The following is a 24,383-nucleotide window of genomic DNA, read 5'->3' as shown; positions in this document are numbered from 1 at the left end:
CAGAATGAGGGGGCAAGGGTCAAGGATTTTGGCACCGGAGTCATATTGACCGCTCATGTTTGAGTGAGCTTTGATTGCAACAGTCTGTGTGTAAAGCAAAAGAGGTGGAATGCAATGCCTGCCTACAGTAGGCAGCAATGTGTCTTTCTTATCATTCTAGCAGTTTGGATATTCACTTAAAATCCCAGTGACATTGTCTGCTGGCTCCAGAGATTGCAGTTTATGTCACTCTGTATACTTATCTAGCTCTAACATCACAAACACAAGTTGCAAAACACTGTGCTTTATCACAGCGACTACAGCCACAATTGACGTGGCTCACTTGCTGGCATATTCCGGCACATTAAACTTCATTTCGTGGTTTTCCTCAGCGGATTGACATTTGGTCACATGATTAACGTGTAACGGAAAGTCACAAACTTTGTGATGACAACTGAGCAAATGCCATTATCTGCTGAGGAAGACTGAGATGGGATTGAAAGCTCTGTGAAAAGCTAGTGCAGTAAGTGAACCTGGACCTTCTTCGTCAGACTTCATACAGTAAATGGTGTTTTGGTTCAGTAGTGTTGCCAGACGATGGTTTATTGGTGTAATAAAACAAAGGAAGAAGAAAGTTTGAAAAAAAAATTTGGTAAAAGTTACAACAAAATAACTACTAACGCTATTTCATGTGCTTTAAACCTGCAGGGAGAAATATAAACATTGCATAACACGAAATCTTGGGCGTGCGCCACAATGCGATTTGAAGGATGATTGGTCGGGCTAATTGCTCCCTTATATCAACAGTAAATCTAGCTTGAGTATCATTTCACATCAGCCCTCCTGAAAAAGGCAGCATTGTAAGGAAACATTTTTGTGCCATTTCTTTATACCGCAGTCTATCAGGACGGTATTATTAGGCCTCACTACACCAGCTGCCAAGCCATCAGTGAGCAGGATTGAACGCCACAGATGGCCTTTACATACTACACAGCCAGTGTTTGATGTCAGGATGGTATATGAAAAGGCACTCCGACGGTGCCAAAACAGGAAAACCACACTCTTATATCCAAACATATCAGGCCATTGGTATAGAAACCTCAATCTGCCAAACGCAATGCTGAAGATAAACAGCATGGATGGATTGAGGGGAATGGCATATGCAGAGACGGAGTGGATTGAGAATAGCCAAACACTTAAAAAAAAAGAAAAAGGTTTTAGACATTTAGCTGATGGATTCATTGAGAGTGATTTATGTCGGCTTCATCAGCAGAATAATGAAATTTTGAGAGAATTAAAACTAAGCAATAGTCGGGCCTGCACATGAACTGTACTGTAATGTATGATGTGATTCAATAAACAATAAAAGAAACTGCTCTTGAAATTCATTTCGTAAAAAAAAAAAAAAAAGGAAAAAGTCTGGACTTCATTGTTTATCCATGCTTTTTTGATTAACCTCTCTTTAACTGAGCGGAGAGCGAAAGTGAGGACAACAAGCTTCCACTGGCTTTGTGAACTCGGTGTACCAGCTTCTTCCTAACAGCAGCTTTGTCTTTGTGGCTGCCATTGTTGAAGGAAATGAAATATTGCACGACTAATATTTCTGTGACCCTGATTGGAATGCCGAAACATTATCATTTGCCGGAGGGGACAACACAGGGCGAAATGTATCAGGTGCATTTCTGACATTCTAGTTGATTTCTCAATGAACTTGGCCCCTGTTTTTCCAAGTGCGGCCTGAGGCCAAGCCTTACCGGGTTTGTGTGTGCGTCTTCACAAAAGCCAGCCTCAGAGTGTGCTTGAATGGCAATGGGACGGAAATGAACGCTGTTTGAGCTAGGTGCAGTGCAAACACAGACAGTGCATGGGTCATTGTGTGAGACGGAGAGGAGAAGGAATGACCCACTCGCACTGCAAACACTCCCAGCTGTTCAGAGCCAGGTTCCCATGTGTGTGTGTGCTGCGTGTGCACGTGTCCGTGCACTTGTGCCCGTCCATAGCTGCGGTCAGATACAAATATGGGGCCACACCTTAAGTCAATGCTCTCTGTTTAACTTTCACAGGTATGTAAACTCCAACGCCAAAGCATGCATTTGATGTATCCGCAAAGTTTACCCAAAAGGAGAGGAAAGTTAATGCCTAATTCAGTTTTGCAACGTTATCTCGTCCATATTCCTGCCTATTGAGGCAAAACATGCTCAGAGCGTTCACTAATAGCTCTCGGGCCAATGAGACCAATATATGCTGGAATCAATGATGCGAGATGGCCTTTTAAAGAACTATAGGCCGTGCTGGAGTGCTAAATGTCATAAAATGAACCTCAAACTTACAGTTTTATGTCATTTATACTTTATTAATGCATTTTTCGGAGTCAGGCTGCCATTTTGAAAACAAAACAGCAATTACCCATTTGAATTGTTGCTTCTGGACATAGAGAACATGTCATGATATTAATATTTCAGATGAAATCCCGTCCAAAGTGCCAACTTGACATGGACTCTGTCTGTTCTCAGACCTTTTCTCATATCCTCGGGCTTATTAGAGGCCAACAGAGAGTATTGCTTGTATTCGCTCCACTGCACACAAGGTCTGGGGCCTTTGGGACAGACACAAGCCATATGTCTGTCAGATTTTATTGTGAATGTAAATGCCAGGGTTCCATTCTCTGACCAAGAAGACTAAATGCGGTTTATGTATTTTTTTATTGTAACATCACTCTTTTTTGTTGTGTTGTTTTTTTGCTGATGAAATTCATTGTTCCTTGCTTTTAGTGACTCCTGTCCTCAGTTTGCTTCTTATTCCCAAGTAAGTGAAACTAGGCTGCTTTAAAAACTGCGGTAACGTACCCTTTATGCCACAACATATACACCCCCTTCAAGGACATCCCATTCTCAGTACAGCTGACATCTGAAAACTATGACAGAGGCCCCGTGTCCATCTGATTTCAATTCAAACACCTGCATACAAACCATTTCTTCAGTCTGTTCAGAGAATGCAATGGGAGCGTCGATGGTACCAGACTTTGTCATGGGGATTTAGAGGAATAGAAGTGAGCTTGTGTTTTACATATCAAAGTGTGAATGTGGGCACAGCCGTTGATTATATTGCCATCTCTGGAAGTAATATAACTTCAGTTCAGTTCAATCCCCCACACAGTGTCAACTTACTACTTACCGTCTATTGTTCTTGACATTTGGAAACAAACAGACCATTCTTCAAAACATTCTTTTGTAAATCATAAAATTGAATGGACAGACGTATTTTTATGTTTGTGCTTTTACTGTGCTTCCGGCTTGTTGGCTAATATTAGTCTGTAACTCAGAAAAACGAATCATCAATTATGTTGCATTGTGTAGCCATGATTGCTGATGGTGGATCTGTTCTAGCAGAATTTCGTCCTGTTGAACTATCACATACAGTTATTATTAAGTGTATATTATATTACTTCTGTGTAAATACCCAACCACAGTCCCACTCATGTACTCGGTGAGCCAGGTCTAGACACATGGCACAGTAGCAACAAATCCTAATCTCAGTCATTCTCAGGCCTCTCCAACTTGAAACTGGACTCTTTTCTTTCCTCTAAGCCATTTCATTCATTTTACTGAGTGTGCTCTTGAATAGAGGCTACAGCTTTGGCGTGGTGTCCCAGACTGTCAGATTTGGGTAAATTGATCCTGCCTCCCTGTTCTGTCTCGGAGCCCTGGCCTGATCAGGAAAACACCCATGACAGTTTGGCTAAGGGCCTTGCTAAGAAGCGAGCCCTATTTAAAAGAGCAACATTGCAAATTAGTGTTAGGTTCTAACATGAACTCCCTTTAGGTTTCAGTTCAAACTTTATACAAGCTCCCCGACTGGTATCGGACACTAGTGAAGCCAACCCTCAGAAAAACCTGCTTTCCATCGAGTGGGCATGGTGCGGCATTTCAGCCTGAGCTAATCGGCCAGTAAGAAACAGGATGGGATACACATGGACCCAGCCTTGGTAGATGTGCACACACACGAGCCACCGATGACCTGATATATCAGAGAGCATGGTGAGGAATTAATCAGATCACACCCTGTTTCCCTATCCACAGCTGTGACTGAACAGGAAAGAGGAAAAGGTCAAACCCATTGGTCAGGATGGGAGGACTGGGAGAGTTGGCTTAACCTCTGACCTCACAGTTAGATATACGAGGAGACATCTGACATCCAGGTCTAAAAGGTCACTTTCTCTGAGCGGTACCTCTGTGAATCCTCTTCTTCTGGGGCTGCTTCCTTTCACCACGTCATGTTCTCTAAGTAAATCTGAGCTTGGTTAGTCGTGGGGAAGTGTTAAGATCAAGAAGAACAGAGAGTTAGAGGGAGATGGCTGATGGAGATGGAGAGAAGGGGGACTTTGCGAGTGCATAATAGCCGTTTCCCCCTCTTGCCTGGGGCCCAGTGTAGATGTGGTGGACCCAGCCCCAGACGCCACTCCATGGTTTGGCACGCTCCACATTTCAGCCTTCTCACTGTTTCCAGCTGAACCAGCTCCTATGCAAACACATGGGCAACCGGTGGGTTTTCTTATTTAGTTGTCGGTCAAGAGTACTTAATAATATTCAAAAAGACAGTGCGACATATCATCCCGTGCTTGCCAAAATATGATCCTGGTCTTCCCACTCCACTCCCCCCCCCTCTTTCTTCTTCCCAACATTTTCCCCTCTACATTTTGGGAAGAGTGCATGCAGATGAAAAGGAACAGATACACAATGGTGCAATCTTGAAAAAAAGAAAAAAAAGCTTGGCTGATGGTCATTAAAGTAATAGTGCAGACTGAGAAGAGGGTAAGCATGGAGCAAGGAGGACAGCGACCGCCTTTCAAGAGGCTGCGAGAGGAAATATTTCAGATACAATGGCCTGGTAATGCAGTATAAAGCACAGTCAGTGATGTGGCGTATGACTTACTCAGATTGATATGTCCTCGCTGACCCAAATGCTCTCATCCCTGCCTCAGCTTTTTGAAGTTAAATAAACAGTGTGTCACAAGATCTTCCACATACCACCCAAGTGCTGCTACAGTGTGTGTGAGAGTCTCTGTGTGTGTCCGCAGTTGCTTGTGTCTACGGTTTGATTTGCGAGCCTGTATGCATGCTTACTGTATGTGTGGACACGGAAAGAGACAGACAGACAGATCATGTTTGTTAGCGTGCACAGGAACGTGCGCGCCGACAAACGAGCGAGCGTGGATGTGTGCGACATGTCTGTAAATGACAATGGCGGGTGACAAATAACGCTGACGCACACTGTCCCTGGTCTTGATCCTGCTTTAATAAAAAAGTGTTGGCTCTTTGAACATTTTAATTAAACTAAACGGGACCATCCCCACCCAGGCCTCGACGATGAGCTATGTACATTTGAAGACAAACAAGACCATCTGTTACAGGGTAGACATCAAATACATGTCTTTTTTATGTCACCCTGGGCCCGCATGTTGACTTTCATTATTTCTAAAATCCATCTGGAATTTTGATGGGCATGTTTTGAAGGAAAAGGCCTTGAAACCACAATGCAGGGATGTCTTGAAACAAAGGTCTCTGCGGTTTTGTCTGTTTCTCGTGGTCAACAACAGCCCGGCAGTCTCTGTGCTCAGATAGCTCATGTCTGTAATTTTAGTTTATGCCATCATTATTACAACACGTTAGCCGTTTTTTGTCGTTTCTTGGAAATACACCGAATCGATGGTTTATGTGCTCTTTTTTAAAAAATTGATCTAAGACCATAAAATGTAGAAAGAGAGAGAATGGAGATTATTTTGGACTAGCCAGGAAGAGGAGAAAAGTATCTGGATAAGTGTTTGCTGCAGAAAGGCAGATTTGTCTGGTGTTAGCTGGGTCAATAAAAAAGGGATGAGGTAAAAAAAAAATATATAAGACTAACATCATTTTTATGACATTTTCACACTATATTCTCCTTTCTAACTCTACAAATATTGCGGAATCGTAATAAAAAACCAAATGATAAGTAGATGGTGACAGTGAACTTTCTGGAAATGATCCACAAACACACTTTACTAAAATTTAAAGCAGCTGCGTAAAAGAAAACACTTAAAAATATCAAGTTGGTTATACTAATTACAATAAATCTATTATATGATCAAGTTCTGATGCTCCCTATTAATTTAATTTCATCTTTACCCACAAATTAATTCATTTTTATTCAGATTTAATCTATATTTCACCCTTGATTCAGAAAGGATTGTCCCAAATACAGTGGAGGGTTATCTCTGTACTGTATGTTGCCACCAGAGGGAGTCTTCTTAGTCAAATTATAGCTCCCCAAGGGGTTGACTGTGTATGCTGAACATCTGCTCAAAATTCACATCATTCTGACTCAAACCCAAAGTAATGGCAATATTGATGTTGTGTTTATGTTGTTTTGTTCATGCATTTCACTGTTAATCAAAGTGACTGACAGATCCTCGCTGACACATATTAATCACGACGCCAAGTTCATTATTATTAGTCATTATTAGTCATGCGATGGTAATTTTTATTCCTACAGCTGGAAAGACATTCCTCTGTCTGTTTGACTTTATGGGGCTTACTGTTGTGGTTGAAGCCCATCCGGGGAGCACACACTGGTGGGGCAATGCCCAATGTTGCAAGCGACAAGCACCAGCCTTGTACAGGCCTATAAAAGGCCATTTCACTTGGTTCCTTTTTTAGTTTTCTGTACAACAACTACACGTGTAGAGCTCAGACTGGAAGCCCGTCCCATCCCCTGCATATCCATGCTGGAGGAGGAGGAGGCGTGTAGCCCTTTTGTTACCTGTATTAGAGTACCTGGCTGTTAGTAAGTTAGTTTAAGATGTCTCCAAGGGATAGAAAGAGCGAGCGATGTACAAAAGATTTAAAGAGATCCACAGAGTTGGCAGGGCACTGCTTTAAGTGCTACTAGTTGTGTGTTTTTTTTTCTACCTGCAAGGCGCAGCAAATGGGAATTGCTAATTAGACTCTACCGTGAAAGTAAGGACGAATAGGAGGCACTTCCTCCAAGAACTCATTCACCTTTCGAGTCCGACCCTCTCTCAAGTTTCATTTTGGAGTTCTTATCCACCTTTCAGGTCGCCATCAGCATCTCACCTGTACTGCTGGACCATGGATTTCACACGGTCGAAGGTTTCAAAGACGTATCATGTCGCGGAAAATAGGCGGTATACGTGCATCTGGAAGGGTTAGGAAACTTGCCAATGTGAACGGAAAGCGTGACCACCTTATGTTACAGTGCATGGCCTCTGGACAAAGTGGTAACGATCATGCACAAACCCCTCCGAAAGCGGAGTCTCTACGTATTCCTGTGTTTTGGCATCATATACCTCAGACTTGGGTGAGTTCCTTTTTTTTTTCTTCTTCTTTTATATTACCTGTGATTACATGCGCAGTTTTCTTCACATGCGCAAACCTGCATCTGAAATTCATTGCGACACTCTGACAAACTCCTCTTTACAGGAAAAAAAAAGAAAAGCACTGGCTGCCCTCTGACCTCAAGCATGATGTTTTTTTTTCAAGCAGGTGTATTTTTAACAAAACTATTTTAATCATTTTATCCAAACGCCTGCACCTGGGGAATGCGTTGTGCGTAAAAGTGGCAGATCAGGTCTCATGCCAACAAGGCAATACGATCGATTCGTATTCGCTGTCAGAGCTGGGCTATTAAGTTCACCTCATGAGACTCCTGCTCCTTTGTCGCACAAGATAATTTGAGCCGCTGTCTCTGCTCCAGATCCAGCTTACCCCTGCATACCTTCATTAATAGCGGCAGACTGAGTTGTATTTCCACATTCCATTGCCCAGACGGAGTTTTTACCTGTGTTTTGCAATACCTCACCTGGATGCATAAACACAGGAGGATTTCTGTCCATTCCCTCTCCCTCTCAATGCATGCTCATATCAGGACCTTCAAGGTAGACATGCATTAGTATCATCATGAACTGAGTCATTAGGGAAGTTTTTGTTGTGTTTTTTGTACTTCGTGTTCAGGCTGTGCATGCATGGGGAAGTTGCATACATCATCTTTCTAACGTCTAATTTTAATGGTGAAACAGATTTACTATAATGTATATCTCTGAAATTATAATAAGCCCAGGGGCCTAATCTTAAGTAAGTATACAGAAATTCTTACCTGCCAAATGATGACACTGTGGGGACTAATTCAATATGAGTTATATTTCCCAATTCCAGGCAACTTTTTATGCGCCTCTTCCTTTCCAAAACCAACTGCGCATGTCAATCAGAAGTTATTAACTGGCATACAAGATGCCACATATTGTTTAAAGCTCATTTTCAGCAGTAAAAAGACACAAATTCCATTCAGGTTTAAGCCTCATGTTCTGATTTCATCCTATTTTTTTTTTTTTTCGGAGATTCCTACAGCCACAGTGAGTGAACCAAACCAAAAGTGTCAGCCCTCCCTGTGAGAACCTCATGTGCAGCGAAGCGTGTAACCGACAGATGCTCATATCACATGACAGTAGCTCCAGTATGGTGGGGGGAGAAAGTCACCGATCTCCGTGTTTACTAAGCCCGAGCAGTTAGCTCATTCCTTCCATCCTTTTACTGGGGGCTCGATCTTTCATGGTACCCTCTTCATTTACAATGACTGGAGCCTGCAGGTGTTGAGTGAGAGTCGCGATGCTGAGACGATAAAAGCCCCAAACTCACTAAGCTCTGCGACAAAATCTCCCCAAGTATTTTTTTATTTTATTTCTCTGCACAAGATATTATCTCAGGCAACAACACCTTGACATTTAGAAGAAAGAAAAAAAAAACTACAATCTGACTGAGATCAACCTACAATTTCACAGCAGGACCACAACAGGAATATTTAAATATTATAGGATGTAAGTCATAATAGCACCAGAGCGCACCAGACAGAATTATTACAGACGCCTATAGGAATATTATAGTGTTACCACAGGAAATAATAAGGTCACTGAAACTCACATTCGAGTACCACAAAGATGGTTTATGTCTCCCAGGAAATATTATAGGAAAATGTGTTACCAGAGAACGCAGAGCTCTGTAGGCTCCAAGAATAACATTATATCAAAATCACAGGAGATAAGGATGACTCCCATAGACACCCCATACAGAAATATAATGGAAATCATATCTGCTACATATGCAGAGTTTTGTGCGTTAACATGACACCAACTTGTTGATTCAGGTCAACGTATCCTGCCAAAGAAATGTGCAGATTTTTTTTTGTGTGTGTGTGTGTGTGTGTGCACATGGAGCTGTGATGATGGTGTGAGGCTCAAGCAGCCCAGCGTCTATGTTTGTTTATTTTTGGCTGGATGGAGGGGTGGTGGTGGTGGAGGAGGAGGAGGAGGAGGAGGAGGAAGAGGAGGAGGAGGGTGTGTGTGTGTCTGTCTGTGGAGAGGGTGGGGTGGTGGGGTAGTGGTGGTGGTGGTGGTGATGGTGGTGGGGGGGTGATGATGAATGAAACCTCCTGCACGTCCAACGGGGATCGGATCAGTGTCACCCTATTGTCCCGCTGTGGCAAAGTGGGCGGATAGCAGTGTCTCTCCCTGCCCAATGGCAGGCACGACTCTCATGAGAGTGGAGAGAGGCACTTTTCTGCCATGCAAAATCCCTAAAACCATCATCATTCCGGCTCGGGAACGAACAGTACTGTGTAACAGCCTCCGCCGCTGAGAGATGACAGAGCCAATCTCAGCGCACACACGGCCCTGGGAGCTTGGAGCTGCGTAGAGCCACCCGCACCAAAAAAAAAAAAAAAAAAAAGAGACAAGGAGACGCTCAGCACCTCTTTTTGATTTTGTGCGAAAGGGACTTAAAACCGGGAATAAAGGGAGTTTTTTTTTTTTTTTTTTTTTTTTTTTTGCCTTCATCCTGTCCGCGTCGTCTCTCTCAAATCCGAACGTGGCCATTTGCTCAATGTCATCATGATCATCTTCTCGTCGCGCAGTGTACTGCTGTCAGTCTATTATCCACAGATCTTCCTGATCCTGACGAGTGGCAGCTACCTGTAAGTTTGAGCCAATTAACGGGGTCCTTAATTAACTTCAGAGAGTGCGCGCGCTCATCCTCAGCAACACAAAGACGCACGGGTTTGCTTTTTGCTCCCGTGCTGCTCTCCTACCGGACAACAGGCTATATTCCCCTTTCCTTCCCCCCTCTAATCATTAAACGCCGGTTCTGACATGAATTTCTTTAGTTCTCCGCGTCCACACACTGGAGATTCATTTTAAACTTGTTTATGTTGTGTCACCAGACTGTAACGGCACGGAGGGGAAGCAGGCGTATAGCGAAAAGTTCAACTTACGCAGTAAATGTGATTTAATTCTACGCTATCTTTTTACACGCTTCCTAATCATATAGGTACCAAAAAAAAAATCCCGTAGAGAATACTCATGAGTGGAAACATCGCCGGGAAAATGATCCACGTGGGAATAAACTAATTAAGTGAAATCCTGAACCCGCTAATGTGCCGTCTGCTGGCGGATGAGGCACGTCTTGTGAGTAAGCAGTGATGGTTTTTATGTCTAGCTGTCGTATTCCAAATATTTTGTGCATGATCAGGAGAGAAAAAAAACTAAACATTTTTTGGGGTGACTGCTACGTGGATTCGTTTTTGGCCACAGAGTGGCAGAGATGTTCAAGACAATTGGATGCTGAGATTCTGTCTTATCCCCCCCACCCCTCCTGTATGGAGAATTTTACGCACAATATGTTTTTTTTACGCAGGGCGAGCACCGTTAACCTGTCAGAGCGTGTGAAATATCACCTCTGCGCATGACTTCACTCTCCGGTTAATTCTCAGTATTTTCGCTGTTATCATCTGAAGCCACACATCTGTTAGAATATGTGTCTGCAACATGCATGTGATTGACGCTACAACGCGCTGTGCCTTTGAATTAAAAAAGAAAAGAAAAAAGAAATCCCTCTTGCAGGAGAACACTGGCTTTTCTTAAAAACTTCCAAAATAATTACTCACCCAATGCTTCCTCGCTCCTTTTCCTTCTGCTTACCCCGGAGACCCCAAACCTGATGCTGAAATAGATGTGGTTTTTTTGGTTTTCTGTTAAAAGTGGGCTAAGTATAGTGATGGCTTTCACGTTAAAACTACATACCATTGTTTGTTTGGATTAAGTATGTTTTCTGTTGAGCACTGACCGCAAAATACGTTTGGAGGAAGGAACATTTAAATATGGATTCCAAAAAAAAAAAAAAAAATGCAATGTGTCAAAGCTACGCAACTAACGTTTTGGCATGATGGAGAGAAATCTGTAAAGCTGTGGGTGGTAAATGAGCCGTCAGCCAAAGGGATCTGACCATGTAAAGCTTTTTGGGCCATTGCACACCTCACACTCCAGTATCAAGGAATTTCACACTTAATGTTCCAATGGCAATAATCTGACCATTTTCACTCTGTTTTGTTGATATCAGCCAGCGTGCGGCTGCAGATCTGGTTCAGAAATAGCGTTTTGTTATGAATTAAACACCTCCGGCGTTCATCTGAAACTCTTATATTTGTAAATGAGCAGCAAAAGGGAGGGGGGAATCATATTCAGCGCTAAAATAACAGCTAATTTCCTTGCCCTTGGAAAAAAAAAATCACTTGACTTAGTTAAGTTGTGTCTGAGGCATTTTTCGTGAGTGCATTCCTCGGTAGAAGATGCATGCCTGGGAGCTTAATAGTGTGTCAGTTAGGTTCAAAGTGTTCCATGTGATGGAGTAGGTGGCTGTGAGCACACTGTATGCCATGACGTAGATTAAAGTTTCTCTGAACGCCAAACTACCCCTCTGATCTGTGAGCTCTGTGCCGCTCACGCTGGGACTGATGAGTTTTTCTAAAGAAATTAATCCGAGGTCAAAAACACACGACAGGCTTGTCTCTGTGACGATTTAACGTCGGACACGTCACGCAGAGGATGGAGATTTATGTCACGTCTAAGTGGGTGTCAGAGCTTTTGCGTACATGAACATTTTGATGGAATCATGACACTAATGTGGCCTCCAAATTTCTGAAGTCTGCTTACAATCTGTAGTGTCTGTGCACAGGTCAAACTTGTGCAAAATTCATCCCACCTGCTGCTTGGTAATTAACACACAAAAAAAGCCGACTTCATCTCTCTATGACAGCTGCGTTAATGTGGACTGACGTCTGCACTCTTTGCATCGGTTTATAAGTCAGATCATCACTGTAATATCCGACTCAGGAAACCACACATTATCTGAATAAACTTGCCACTTATTGATAGCAACTGCAGCATCTTTGAAAAACAGACAGAACTCTGTGACATTTCCAAGTGTTGTTGGAGTTTCTGCTTGGCGGTCTATCTGATGGCAGATCTGTATCCGTGGGTGAGCTGCCCCCAAGCTGCTGGCGTACACACAGAATATACGGCTAAGCAAACAGAATCGCATTTGTGCACTTTGATGATTTCGGGGATTTAAAAGCTTAGCTCTGGAATTCTCTGTTTGGTGTTGTCTGGTGGTTTATGTTGCCAGTGGTAGACTGTGATTCTGTGAATTAGCAGGTGAATGACATGAGAAAGAGCCAAGAGGGGGGAAGTTATTAGGAGCTGTGTTTGTCAGACTGAAAAACATCAACATGCTGTCGTGCACTGAAATATCAGAGATATAGCATGACTCGAATGTGTTTTATTGCCTTTCTGGATTCATATAAACAAACCGGTTCTAGTCACCCTTAATGTTTATTATGTAGGACGGTGAATTTCTCCGGTTGCACATTACTTGCCTTAACGAGCCTGACCTTTTGGTTCGTACAGGCTTACATGTCATTGTTGCCATGAACGACCACATATACAGCAGAGGGTCACAGTGGGTCAGGGGAATTCAGGACTGTTTAACAGCAGAGAGAGCAAACAGGGTTCGAAAGCAGCAGCAGGCCCGAGTGTTTACTGCAGACACTGAATGCACCTGATGCACGTCTCTCTTTTCTCATTTCTCATTTTTGCTCGTGGTATACTTCACAAGTTCGAGTGCCGTGCCGCACGTGTTTGTGTTTTATGCTCTTTGCCTCGTTAACGTCTTGCTGCTCTCTCTCTCTCTCTCACATCTTAACATGTTTAGTGTAATTGAGCAAAAAAAAAAAAAAAAAATCTTCTCAGTTGGGCTAACTTTTGTGGTATTTTTCAGAGCAGGGTTTGCTAAATCAACAGTATACACAATGGCACTTTTCCCTTTTATACACTGGAGTACGTTCCCCTGACTGCACTGTGAAGACCAAGAGAATGTGTGCAGTCCTCAAGACTGGTAACAGATACTCGTCTCTGTGCTGTTAGGATTTATTTGAACTTATGTGTTTGAAATTGAGATTTATGTTTTTCTGCCTTTTGTGGAGAAACTTAAGCAACCAGCGGATAGGGAGCATGCTTGTCCGAGAGCGACTTCTAATCAACCATCATATCTTCGTTCTTAGTCAGAGGTCTCCTACCAAGATCACTGTGTACTAGAATTCACAGAAACCATTGTGTCTGTTTCTCCTCTGCTTTTTTGCCGCCATCGCTTTTTTCGCTGACATACAACTCGCCTGCGTTAGTTTGCCCCGTTTGTGGTGAAGCCCTCTGGAGTTCGACGTCATACTTCAAAGCCTTGCGTTTGCCTCCACGCTCATTTATGGCTCCCTGTCCCTGACATGTTTGAAAAGTATGTATCTACATGGTTTCAAGGGCTATAAACAGAGTTTTGGAGAAAGTCAGTGCTTTTGTTTAGCTGTAATCTGTTCTGGCTTCCTCGGGTTGCAAAGTCATCTCTAACATGTGTTTTGATATTATCACATCGAGTGATAGTGACAGATGTGATGAAGTCTCCCTGAGGAAAATTGAGAAGGACGTGTGTCATTCACACAGCGCAGCACATTAAAAACCTCACGAGTTTAGGCGACCAGTGTTGAAAACATTACATATTTTCCATGCAAACCAGTCTTAGGATGTGGCTAAAGCAAAAGTACGTCTCTCTTGAAATTTATAGGCAGCACATAATTGCACAAATCATGAGAAATAATATTTTGCGTGACATTTTTGTGCAATCCTGCATCTGCATCCCGAGACACTGAGCAAGTGTATACGATGTGTTTGCGTAAGAGTGAAGTCTGGGAACTATTTATGCCGCTATGTTACCTAACAATTAACATTAAAGCCGCAACTCATTACTCAAAGTCCCACCATCCAAACCAGTGTGGAATGGCGTTGTCAGTAGTCAAATAAGCATCTTGTTTTCTCTCCCTCTCTGGGCTGTTTTAGTAAGTTTCCCTGTGTGTTTTTTTTATGTTCTATACCGGATTAAGTTTTCAGGTTTTTTGATTTACCTCTAATCCATTAAATAGCAATACTTTCATGTAGTAGAGCTTTCACTTCACTACGGAACGTGCATCAATCACTGGTCAAATTGAATCCTGTTCTGGAGAGCCTCACATAAGTGAGTCAGTCTGACCATCCTCTGGAGGTTCTAACTGAGTCTGTGTTTGTGTGTGTGTGTGTCTGTGTGTGCAAACATGTATGCATGTATGTGTGTCCGTTCTTGTATGTGTCTGAATGTATGTGTGTGCGTGCTCCTCTCTCTTTCTTCTTGGCAGGGCCCTGTCCTCGGTGGTGGCTCTGGGTGCCAACATCATCTGCAACAAGATTCCCGGGCTGGCACCTCGTCAGCGGGCCATCTGCCAGAGCCGCCCGGACGCCATCATTGTTGTGGGCGAAGGCGCTCAGATGGGCATCAATGAGTGTCAATACCAGTTCCGATATGGACGCTGGAACTGTTCGGCGCTGGGAGAAAGGACAGTCTTCGGCCAGGAGCTGCGAGTAGGTCAGTCTGGGTTCTGTCACAAAAGGGAAAGGGCACAGTGTGCGCTTGTGTTTGTGTTTGTGTGTACTCCTTTATGGCTGTCCTCATCAGAACCTGTGTGAGCCTTACTGTTGGAGTGAGGATGCCACGTCATTTCTGACAGTCATCACTTCTGTAGTGAGTGATTATGCATGTTATGTATCAGAGGTCTATGAGAACTCTAGCCTTTGTAGTAATTAATCCAACCAAACAGCTGTTCTTATGAAAAGCCCAAAATAAACTGAAATAAGGTTGTAAAATCTGATTTTGACCATAAAAATAGGCATTGATACAGGATCTTTACTTTAGTGCAAGTTTGATATTCTTAGGAAAATTTGCTATCTCACAAATAAACACAAAAAACAATCAACATGCAACAAATTCAGAATTTTTTATGTCCCAGATCTTTCAGGCATCTAGCATTTAACGTCGCAGCTATAAAAGTTTAAATATGTTTTCAGTAAAACACTGTTTCGGTGACACACTGGAATAAACAAACACCAGAATATAGCATGGTCCAACTTTGAAGCTGTTTAAGGGAGAACTTAAGGCGAACATTCGTGTTCGTGAGGTTAGGGTTGCACTGATTGTCATTTGGTAATGATAATGACGCTGACAATGGTAATACCAGTGACTTGCCCATTGAAGAGCGAACAGGAGTTACATAATAGGTTTTTCCGAGCCATCCCATTGTCTCAGTTAGAACAAGCACAGAAGAGTACAAGAAGAGTATCGAAAATGTAGTACCAGCCCCCGACCCTCTGAGCCCCATGAAATATGGCTCTTCACAAGCCAAACCCAAACTGCACACATCACACAGTCAAAACTCAAACCAGCAACACACAGTCTCTTTGACTCTCTATTGTATAACCGTTTGCGTTGGCATTGCTCAAGAGGACTTCATATATTTCTAATTCCAGCACATCTTAGTTGTCCTCTTTTCACTTGACAATGTTGTATTTCTCCAGCGCGCTTTTGGTTTCTGTCGATGTAGGTTCTGCAATGAGCCTGTTGGGTTAGCAGCATGCCGTCCATTGCTGGCTACGCCAGAGTTATGGAAAAGCTACCGAACGGAACTGGAGCCCTAATGGGGAAAACGTATGGTTGAAAAATGATATCGCAAATGAGGAGACAACTAATGGTGTTATTGCAGAGAACGCTTGTCGAACCAAAATAGATGGACACATCTGTTGTTAATCGGGCAAAATTGGTTGTGTCCATGCCTGGCTGGCTCATGAGAGTGTGCACATACATGCAGAAAAAGACGTTAAGCAGACAAACATTTACATTTACGATGCTTTTGTTTGAGAAACTTGGCATTCCGCAAACCTCTTTTGCATCGCTTTTGTTTTACAGGGACTTTTATATATTTCCTTTCATTTAGAAGATGCTTTGTTGCCATTACGTTGCGGTTGGGCTGTGCATTTAATCCAGTGGCTCTGTTAACAATCACTCCTCTTAAGGAGTAGCTGAATTAGCTCCAGCTCCCTCTCCAAAAGCATTTTTTCTTTGTTGTGAATGTGGCGCTTTCTTGTTGTAATGGAGCTCATGTTGTTTTCCTCAACACTCAACATCCCCTTTCTTCCTATTTTTGGTCTGTTCTTTTATGCTCTTCTGAAGAGCGCCGAGATTTGGGAATGATATTAGGCACTTGTCCATCAGAAGCATCTGTGTGTCTACTCTGACTGATGTTTGTGTTTTACACTGTTTACCTAAAGAACTTTGTAGTATAAAAATCTATATTTAGCTATTATGATTCACACAGTCCTTGTTCTCTGCATTGCCACGAATCTTTGTGTATTTGCGACATAATGGCGTCATCTGAATTTCTTTACTTTGGTCTTTGCTCTTCTTGTTTGGTTTCCATAGTGGATCTACACAAATAAATCCTTCATGTGCCCATGCTGTTGTTGGTGTCCAGTTCTGGTCACAGAGCGATGACTACTGGGCCTGCCATGATTGTCCAATAATGATGGGACTTGGTGGCCTTCTCAATAAAGCATTCCAACGATGACGTCTTTTTTTTTTTTAAGGCCGATGTGGAACTTGAATTTGCTCAGGGTTCCCATGACAAATTTACTTTATGTTTCTGTTTTACTTATTTTTGTCCGACGTAATAATCACCACATATCTGCTGCTCTCTTGACATAAATTGAATGTATTTTCGATAAATTAAATGAACACATCTGGCAGTGGAACCTTCTCAAATTCAGTTTTTGGACTACAAATTGTAACGTTTCAATGGCCCATGTGTGCGTAATCTGGCTCAGTAGTTCTTGACAGAAAAAAAAAACTATAAGAAAAAAAAACCTGAGCAAATTACTGCGCTAAAATTAGTCACCAGTGACAGGGATGCGGGAGCAGGAGGATAAGAGGAGTGTTCTTCTACTCAGCTTCAAGCGAATAGATTTATTCCTCCACTCCATGGCGGCAAAAGGGAGAAAATGTTGCATCGTTTGTGCCTCTTGACGCTGTTGTCCAATCACGAGGCTGCTCTGAGGCGCATAGAGCAGATCTTTGTGAGTCGGTAAAACCGTCTGAACCGTGGATCGTGCACCGGTTTTGGTATCAGAATGTGGGTGAATTCTTTTAGAGCCTTAAAATCTGTAGCGCTCGTGCTATCACAGGCAAGTGGCAGAAAGAAACAGACACCCGTTCACACACAAATATTATTGTGTAATAAATGTGTTATCGATAAACTGTGGTCGGAAGCGAGCCAAAAGTTTAGGGATGAACAATAAACTCACTCGCTGGAACTTTACTTCAGCACAGAAAATAAACTTGTATAAAATTGAATTTAGTTGAATTGAGAGATCCTCTTACAGCTGGGCATTGGCTCATTGTGGATATATGAAATACGACCATTTTGGGCTTCTCTCCAGCTCATACCTGATCAGTGACTTGTAAGATTTGTTGTTGGGAGGGACACACACGGACTCAGACACCCAAAAGTAAACAGAAAAGCTCACGATCACTGATGCTACTCCAGATGTTCAGATGTTGTTTACTACCATTTCTGGCTGCTCAGGTTTCTCTCTGGGTCTGTGCTCAGCACTTTGAAAGACATGTGTATAAGACACATGTTTACTTCTGTCTCTCAGACTTGTTACACTATTAAAACCAGCTCAGCCACCTATCATCACCAGCTTTGCCCACCAGAAATGGTAAAGCGTGGAGGCAGACTTTCCATACAGTCACTGGAGCACAGAGTATTCCCTATCAGAGCCTTGTTTATGTGGATGGCAGTGTCCTCCAACATGCTGAGTTTCTCATATTAACCACATGTTTTTCTGTTACTGTCACAGCGGGGGTGTAGTGATGAAGTTTTGTCTCTTGGAGGGAGAATATTGTGAAGTAGAACAATAGCTCTGACCCCAGTTTTCATAAAAATCAGTTTTCATAAAAATCTGCAGTGCAAAAACATGTTGCGTTGCATCTTCACTGATCTCTCCTGACACCTACATGCACGGGAAACCGCTTATTGGACTGGTCGGGTTAGACTTTAACTTATTGTGGATGAGGTTTTTTTAGGGTTGAATGAGCTCAAACACAGAACAATAAGACAGATTTTACGTGTACAGTTCCCTAAATGATGACTATATTCATATTTAGAGTGTTCTTAAAGATTTCCACTCATTAACAGTTTCACTGCTTTAGCATTTACTGACGTTTAAGCCTTTTCCTCTCACTACATTCAAAGTTATTTTTTATTAGCATGGAAATATGCGATTGTCAGAGTTTAACATTGTGGTTGTTCTCCCTAACTTTCACCTGTACTGCAGGATACAGGTGTGTAATTGGCTGCTGCATCTCACATGCAGTGGTATCAAGCTCCCCACTGCTGTAGGTTGGGATCTGACAGTGCTCGTTCAGTTTAGCAGTGTCCCACTAGGTCATCGTGGGAGACCACAGACACCACAGCTACTGCAGAGCTCGGCTGCCAGTTAGACGCTGTGGAAAAGTGGGCGATTTAGCGTTCTCTCTCAACACCTTATTGTCAAACTGCCATCAGCTTTGCACGTGACATGCGCAGTTGTGATATTTTCCAGTGTTTGTTGCTCGTGATTGAAGATGTAACCATGTTTTCTGACCATGTCTGTATGTATTATGGAATTCTTTAGCATGGCATATGAAATCATGGAATACACCCCTTCAACAAAATGTTCCAATCCCTTCTCCGAATCTGCAAATTCCCACATCATCATAATCAAGTACAGGGGAAAAGCTATTCCCGTTCTGCTCCCATTTAAGTTTTTCATTCAAATCCCCAAAATTATGAACACTAAACCTTTCCCCCTGCTCTGTGATCCAGTCTTAGTTTTGGACTGGAGGGAGGAGATGTCGGCATTTTTTCAAGAACTAAAGATCAGCCGACCGCAAGTCTAATGCATTCTCTCTGTGCTGCCTGCTCTTGGAGGCAGTCTTTCTGTTCTGGAGCTGCTCCATGGTATTACATTCGCTTTCCAAGAGAGCACACATTAATAGCTGGGTTATTGAGCATTACAGAGGCTGAGATATCTTCATTCAGCAGAGGTGATTCAGTTTCAAAGGCCGGTCATTTGATATTTATTTCGCTCTACTGCTGTCAACAGAAAAGTGTATTCAGTTCAGAAGATGGCTTCTGCTGGCACCTTCCCTGTTGCCTGACACTGTTGAACACAAGACTTGAGGCTAGATGGATTGATGGAAAAATGAAAGCATCCCCATTCTTGTTGCGGCCTTATCCCTCAACAGTTTCTCTTTTTTGCAAAAAAAAAAAGAAAGTGTTGGCTCCCTTATTATGCTCTAACTGACAAATTGGAGAACAACACCATAAACTCCAAGTGCGATTTGAAACTGGCAATTGAAGCGCGTCTCTGTTTCCTCTGCAGAAGCAGATTTAGCAGTCCTCCCCTTGTGCCCTGCTCTGGTGTTGGCATGAGTTGGTACCTTCAAGTCTGTGAAAATGTGGAATGAATTATCCTGCGCTAACAGAAATGGGTGTTATTGAGTGGCTTGTTGCAGTCTATTAAGAAGTAATAATAAAATTAGAGGCAAATCCATCAGCGAGTCAGGAGGGAAAGAGGGAGAATGGCAAACCGTGGTCAATCCTCCAATCATAATACTTTCTGTCAAGGCTGATCCCAGGGCTGTGATTTGTTGATGCCATTTTATTATTCATATTTAAGTGTGTTCACCCACGCGTGAAGTGCATCGAAAGCGCCATGTGGTTTCTGGTACACATCTCGCATAATAGGTTGACGTGTTTTAGATCCAGCAAGTGATCTTTGCCCCATGCCTCAACTCTAACACACATGCAGTATCAAATTAACGCTCTTTATTCTCCCGTGGCATTTATTCAGATTCTGATTTTTGGTAATTGATTCCGCTATGACTGGACATGGGCACTTTTCTTTTCCTTCTTTCTCTGATGATATGTTTTGACTTGACTCAAAATAAGCCTAATCTTGTGTACCATCAGACATTCCTTTGGTTAACCACCTGTAATAGAGATGCCCTTCACTAAAAAAGACCTGCTTATGAACACCTTACAGCTCTGTTCAAATTGCAATGCACTTGATGTCAGCGATTAGGGCTTGAAAATGGACACCTTTCAACAGCTACACTCAGCATCAAAGGCCAACACTGGCCCCCTTGTCATAAAATGGCCTGCTCTGGTTACTGCTCTGTTTGACTTTCCAGCCAGTTTGTCACCGTCCTGATTCATGCTTTTCATCTGAAAGAGGTTTCTTGTTGTGCCGACAGTGAAATATTACAAAAGTTCAATCATGCTGCCTCTGGCTCGTTGCACAAGAATAGATGCAGCACTTGAGTAGGTGAGGCATTTGCTGCAGAGGGAATACTGCTGTAGCAAAAAAACATGATTAGAATTTATTTGTTGTATAAAGACCAGATCGATTGTTTTATCCGTGGGAGGTTGGAGAATAGAGGATGTGTTCATGTCTGTACTTTCCCATCCTCCTTAAAAGTATCATCTCCCAGCCAGTCCCTCCCTCCCTCCTGCCTCATTCCCTTCCTTGGAAAAGTGTGGTGAAGGCAGTGAACAAGCCACCTGCCAGGACTTCAGGGCAGTAGGGGCCAAATCAGTGTCTAGTCAGATAAAGGATTTTTCATTTAGCAGGTTCACTGGAAACCACTTGTGTGGAAAGAACTCCCAGACAGGCATGTACTTGATCGGGAGCTGGAGATGCTGGACTACTTCGAGCGGAGCTCCCTCTTCAGAGGAGGGGAAAGGTCACTACAAACAGATAGAGCCAGACATAACTCAATGCTGAGGTTGTTTTTTGTATCCCCGGTTTACACAGTGGAGGAGGATAAGTGCAAAGAGGATGCGGTGGAAAGAAGTTTTTGGGATTTTGGCATTGTGTTTTACATTCCATACCCTTTTAAAAAAGCTGAATTTGTTGAAGATTGAAGGTTTTGGAGTCTTATTATGTTTGAATGCATTGTGTCAGAGACAATAGATGCACTGGATTTGCCTTTTTTATGTCTTAAGCTATTCTGAACAACAGCAGAAGATATGTGCACAGTGAATTTGTTCTTCAGTTTTTTTTCAAATTGTTTTACTTAATATCAAATCAAAAAGATGAGTGGTGACTTTGCCTCTTATTTAAGCATCATCGCGCTGTCAGTCAAAATTTCCCAGAAGAGTTCTCTCATTGAGGACGCTTCGTTGACATTTCAGACCACGTTAATGTTATAACGGGAGCACACAGCGGCTTTCACATGCAAAAAATATACACACAATGTTTTTATTGAATCACGTGGAATATGAAACAATTACAGCGGGAGTCGAAGTTAACGATTATGATTTAATTTGTTGTTGAAGGCTTGAAATAGCCGCTCGTTTGCTTTGCCTCCCACATATCTTGCATTTCTCCTCTCAAACGCTGCACTACAAGCTCCTGGTTTGAGGACAACAAAATACTTGCAGATTATAAATGCATTGGCGGAGCTCCTTCCCCTTCTCGGAATCAGTTGATGGTCATTTGTGGTGAAATCATATCCCAGCAGAATGCAAGTACAACATCACAGTCCAACCTAAGGCTAATAATGAACGGACGAGAAAATCTATTCAAATGACCATGTGGTTCCGTTCGTGCTTTGTTTCCTCAATTTGACAAAGTAAAAGGAAATGCAAGTTGAAATATTAATTTCGACCAGCTGAACTTTTTCAACAAGCTCATTTTAAATCATGCGGCGATGCCGTTTCGAAAACAGACGTTCAAGTTAAATATCAACTACAGTGCAAACATTCTTTCCTTGAAAGCACTTGTAGAGTGTAACTATAGCCACCTACGTTGTCGACCCAATTATTTGTTCAAATTTTATAAAAAGAAATAATCCATCAACTCAACGGATTTCTTTACTTCTCAAGGCCTTTGTCATTAGGGAGCGAAGCTTGCTCGAAAAAGCTACGTTACCCTGTTTGACTTATGAGCTTAGTCAGTTGGCTATGAGTGTTATACCCAAGACTAGCTTCATAAAGACAGTCAAAAACTCATTCTTTAAAACTGGGGGTTTTTCAAGAGCCCTCAATTGGATACTTTGACACTGGTGAACTCTCCCAAAATACCATCAGTCATTTCACTGCCGCCAAAGCTTTTTCCCTTTGTGGGATCAGTTTCTTGTTGGTCGTACACCCTACAGGCAAATTGTGGTTATCAATTCAGATATGTAATCATTCGACCACTTCTCTTATCCACGTATAGATAAAAAAATATTTATCGCAAAAGGATGCAAGGCTGCTATCGCAAAAAAAAAGATAAAATGTCTGTGATGCATCGTAGTGCCGAGCTACTAGCCAGATTTCAGATTCGCTCCCGGGCAGCCAAGTACTTGATACCATGCGGATAACAGTGTGGAAATGATGCGTGCATTGTGTTATGGTGGAACGGTGGCGGATAAAAGGCCTATTTTTCAGCCCATCATCATGTGGGTAGTCGTAATCCTCTCTGCCCTCCTCTATGTGAGTTCAGAGAAACCAGAGCACTCGTATATACTGTATGTGTGTTTGTGTGTGTGTGTGTCCCAAGTGTGTAGGATCTTTCCCCTAACTTTATCAGATAGGAGAGTCTGATGTTTTGTTGTTCTACAGTGTGTGGGCTGTGGTCATCACGCCGCGGTAAAGGTCATCTCGTACTCTTTTTCTCCCGATGTTTCGCCTCACATCGCTTGCCCACAACATGTGTCTGGATCTAGGGTGGGGCCTCGCGTCCTACGCGACCAAACATCGCTATCATCGCCAGGCCCCCTTTGCTTGTTCATTCATCAGCTCTGTCTCTGTCTCAGACTGTGTGGGTGTGTCGGGAGCTAGGGTCCCTCTCCTTTCCCTCACCCCTCTCTCTCCCTTCTCTTTCTCTCTCTGCCCACCCACCGTCTGTCTGCTGACGTGGCCCGGGGTCGTTCTGGGCCCTGGCCCTTGGGCCCCTGTGTGTGTGTGTGTATGTATGTATGTATGTGTGTCATTCGCCCCTCCCAACCCCGCGGTGATGTGTTATCGGTGGGATCTGCGTCTGTCTGTGTCTGCCAGTGCTGCTAGACGCAGGAGGAAACAGGATGCGAGAGGATCAACTGTAATCTCACAGTGCGCTTTGTTCCACACAATCCCAGGCCAATCACTGTATTCTCTACACGCAGGGCCGCCACTGGACATTTACATGTGCCAACAATCACACCGCTACTGGCCCACTTAGGTGAGAGCGCAGAGAGAGGGAGAGTCAGAAAGTTTGAGGGAAAGAGACATTGGGTAGGAGGAAGAGGATGTTAAGAGACCCAGAGCTTTATTTTGAGGGTTTGATGAAGATCAGCGAATATGGAAATGTTAGGTCTGGAGGTTTCTTTTGTAATGAGTAAGGAAACATGTCATCAGTGGCATATTTGACTCGCTGATTATAGTGATGATGATAATGATATCTTCAACGATATGATGTGGGATTGATATATATCTCGGTAAATATGTTTCCATTGAAGATGAAACAAAGTCAAATGGGATTGAAATTGAGGAAAATCCTCAACACTGTCCTCAAATGAACTTGATGATTACCATGTACAGCACTTACAGGCCTACATTTCCAGATCTGAGCAGGTGAGGTCCTGATTCGGTCTCATTATTAGGATGAAAGGGTGGAAAGAAGGATTTGTGCTTGTTTTAGCAAGTCTCGGTATTCAGTCAAAAAGCTTTATCTCCACCTCAGGGAGATCAGGGAAGAAAAAGGATGCTTTTGAGATGCTTTCTGCCAGCCCAATTTTCTGTGCCTGGGAGGCAGCTTACTTAAAATTCTCAGCATTTAATACCGGCAACTCATAATTGTTTTAGCTTTACTCCTCAAAGCTCTCCTTATTATATGAATCAAACTCGGGACCCTACAGTGAGCGGCTGTGCCAAAGCGTGTCACTTCCCCAGCTCCATGATGTGAGTAGACTTGAATGTGGAGCCTAGTTCTGGTAAAACAATATTATTTTATTGTACAGGAACACGGCTGTGCTAATTCCTCAAGCTGCAAACCTCATGGACCACAACTTTGTCTATAATTTGCTGGGAGCATATGTTCATAGCAACGGTAC

General features: G+C 42.8%; 1 protein-coding gene across 2 annotated transcripts in view; it reads left to right on the top strand.

The window, feature by feature from the left end:
* The first annotated feature begins 6,695 nt into the window (after positions 1–6,695).
* wnt7bb (wingless-type MMTV integration site family, member 7Bb) overlaps positions 6,696–24,383 on the top strand; it is a 30,167-nt gene continuing 12,479 nt past the window's right edge. The window contains exons 1-2 of one of the 2 annotated variants that reach the window (XM_010733430.3): positions 6,696–7,332; positions 14,572–14,798. In XM_010733430.3, the coding sequence (XP_010731732.1) occupies positions 7,262–7,332; positions 14,572–14,798 (298 nt within the window). In that variant the 5' untranslated portion in view covers positions 6,696–7,261. Of the gene's footprint in view, positions 7,333–9,396; positions 9,997–14,571; positions 14,799–24,383 lie in introns of those variants that run through there. The other variant, XM_019265785.2, reaches the window with a different exon arrangement.

The sequence above is a fragment of the Larimichthys crocea genome, chromosome XXI (genome assembly GCF_000972845.2).
Source record: "Larimichthys crocea isolate SSNF chromosome XXI, L_crocea_2.0, whole genome shotgun sequence".
Classification (NCBI taxonomy): domain Eukaryota; kingdom Metazoa; phylum Chordata; class Actinopteri; family Sciaenidae; genus Larimichthys; species Larimichthys crocea.
Note: the sequence above shows the minus strand (reverse complement) of the source record. Positions and strands in the feature narration are given on the sequence as shown.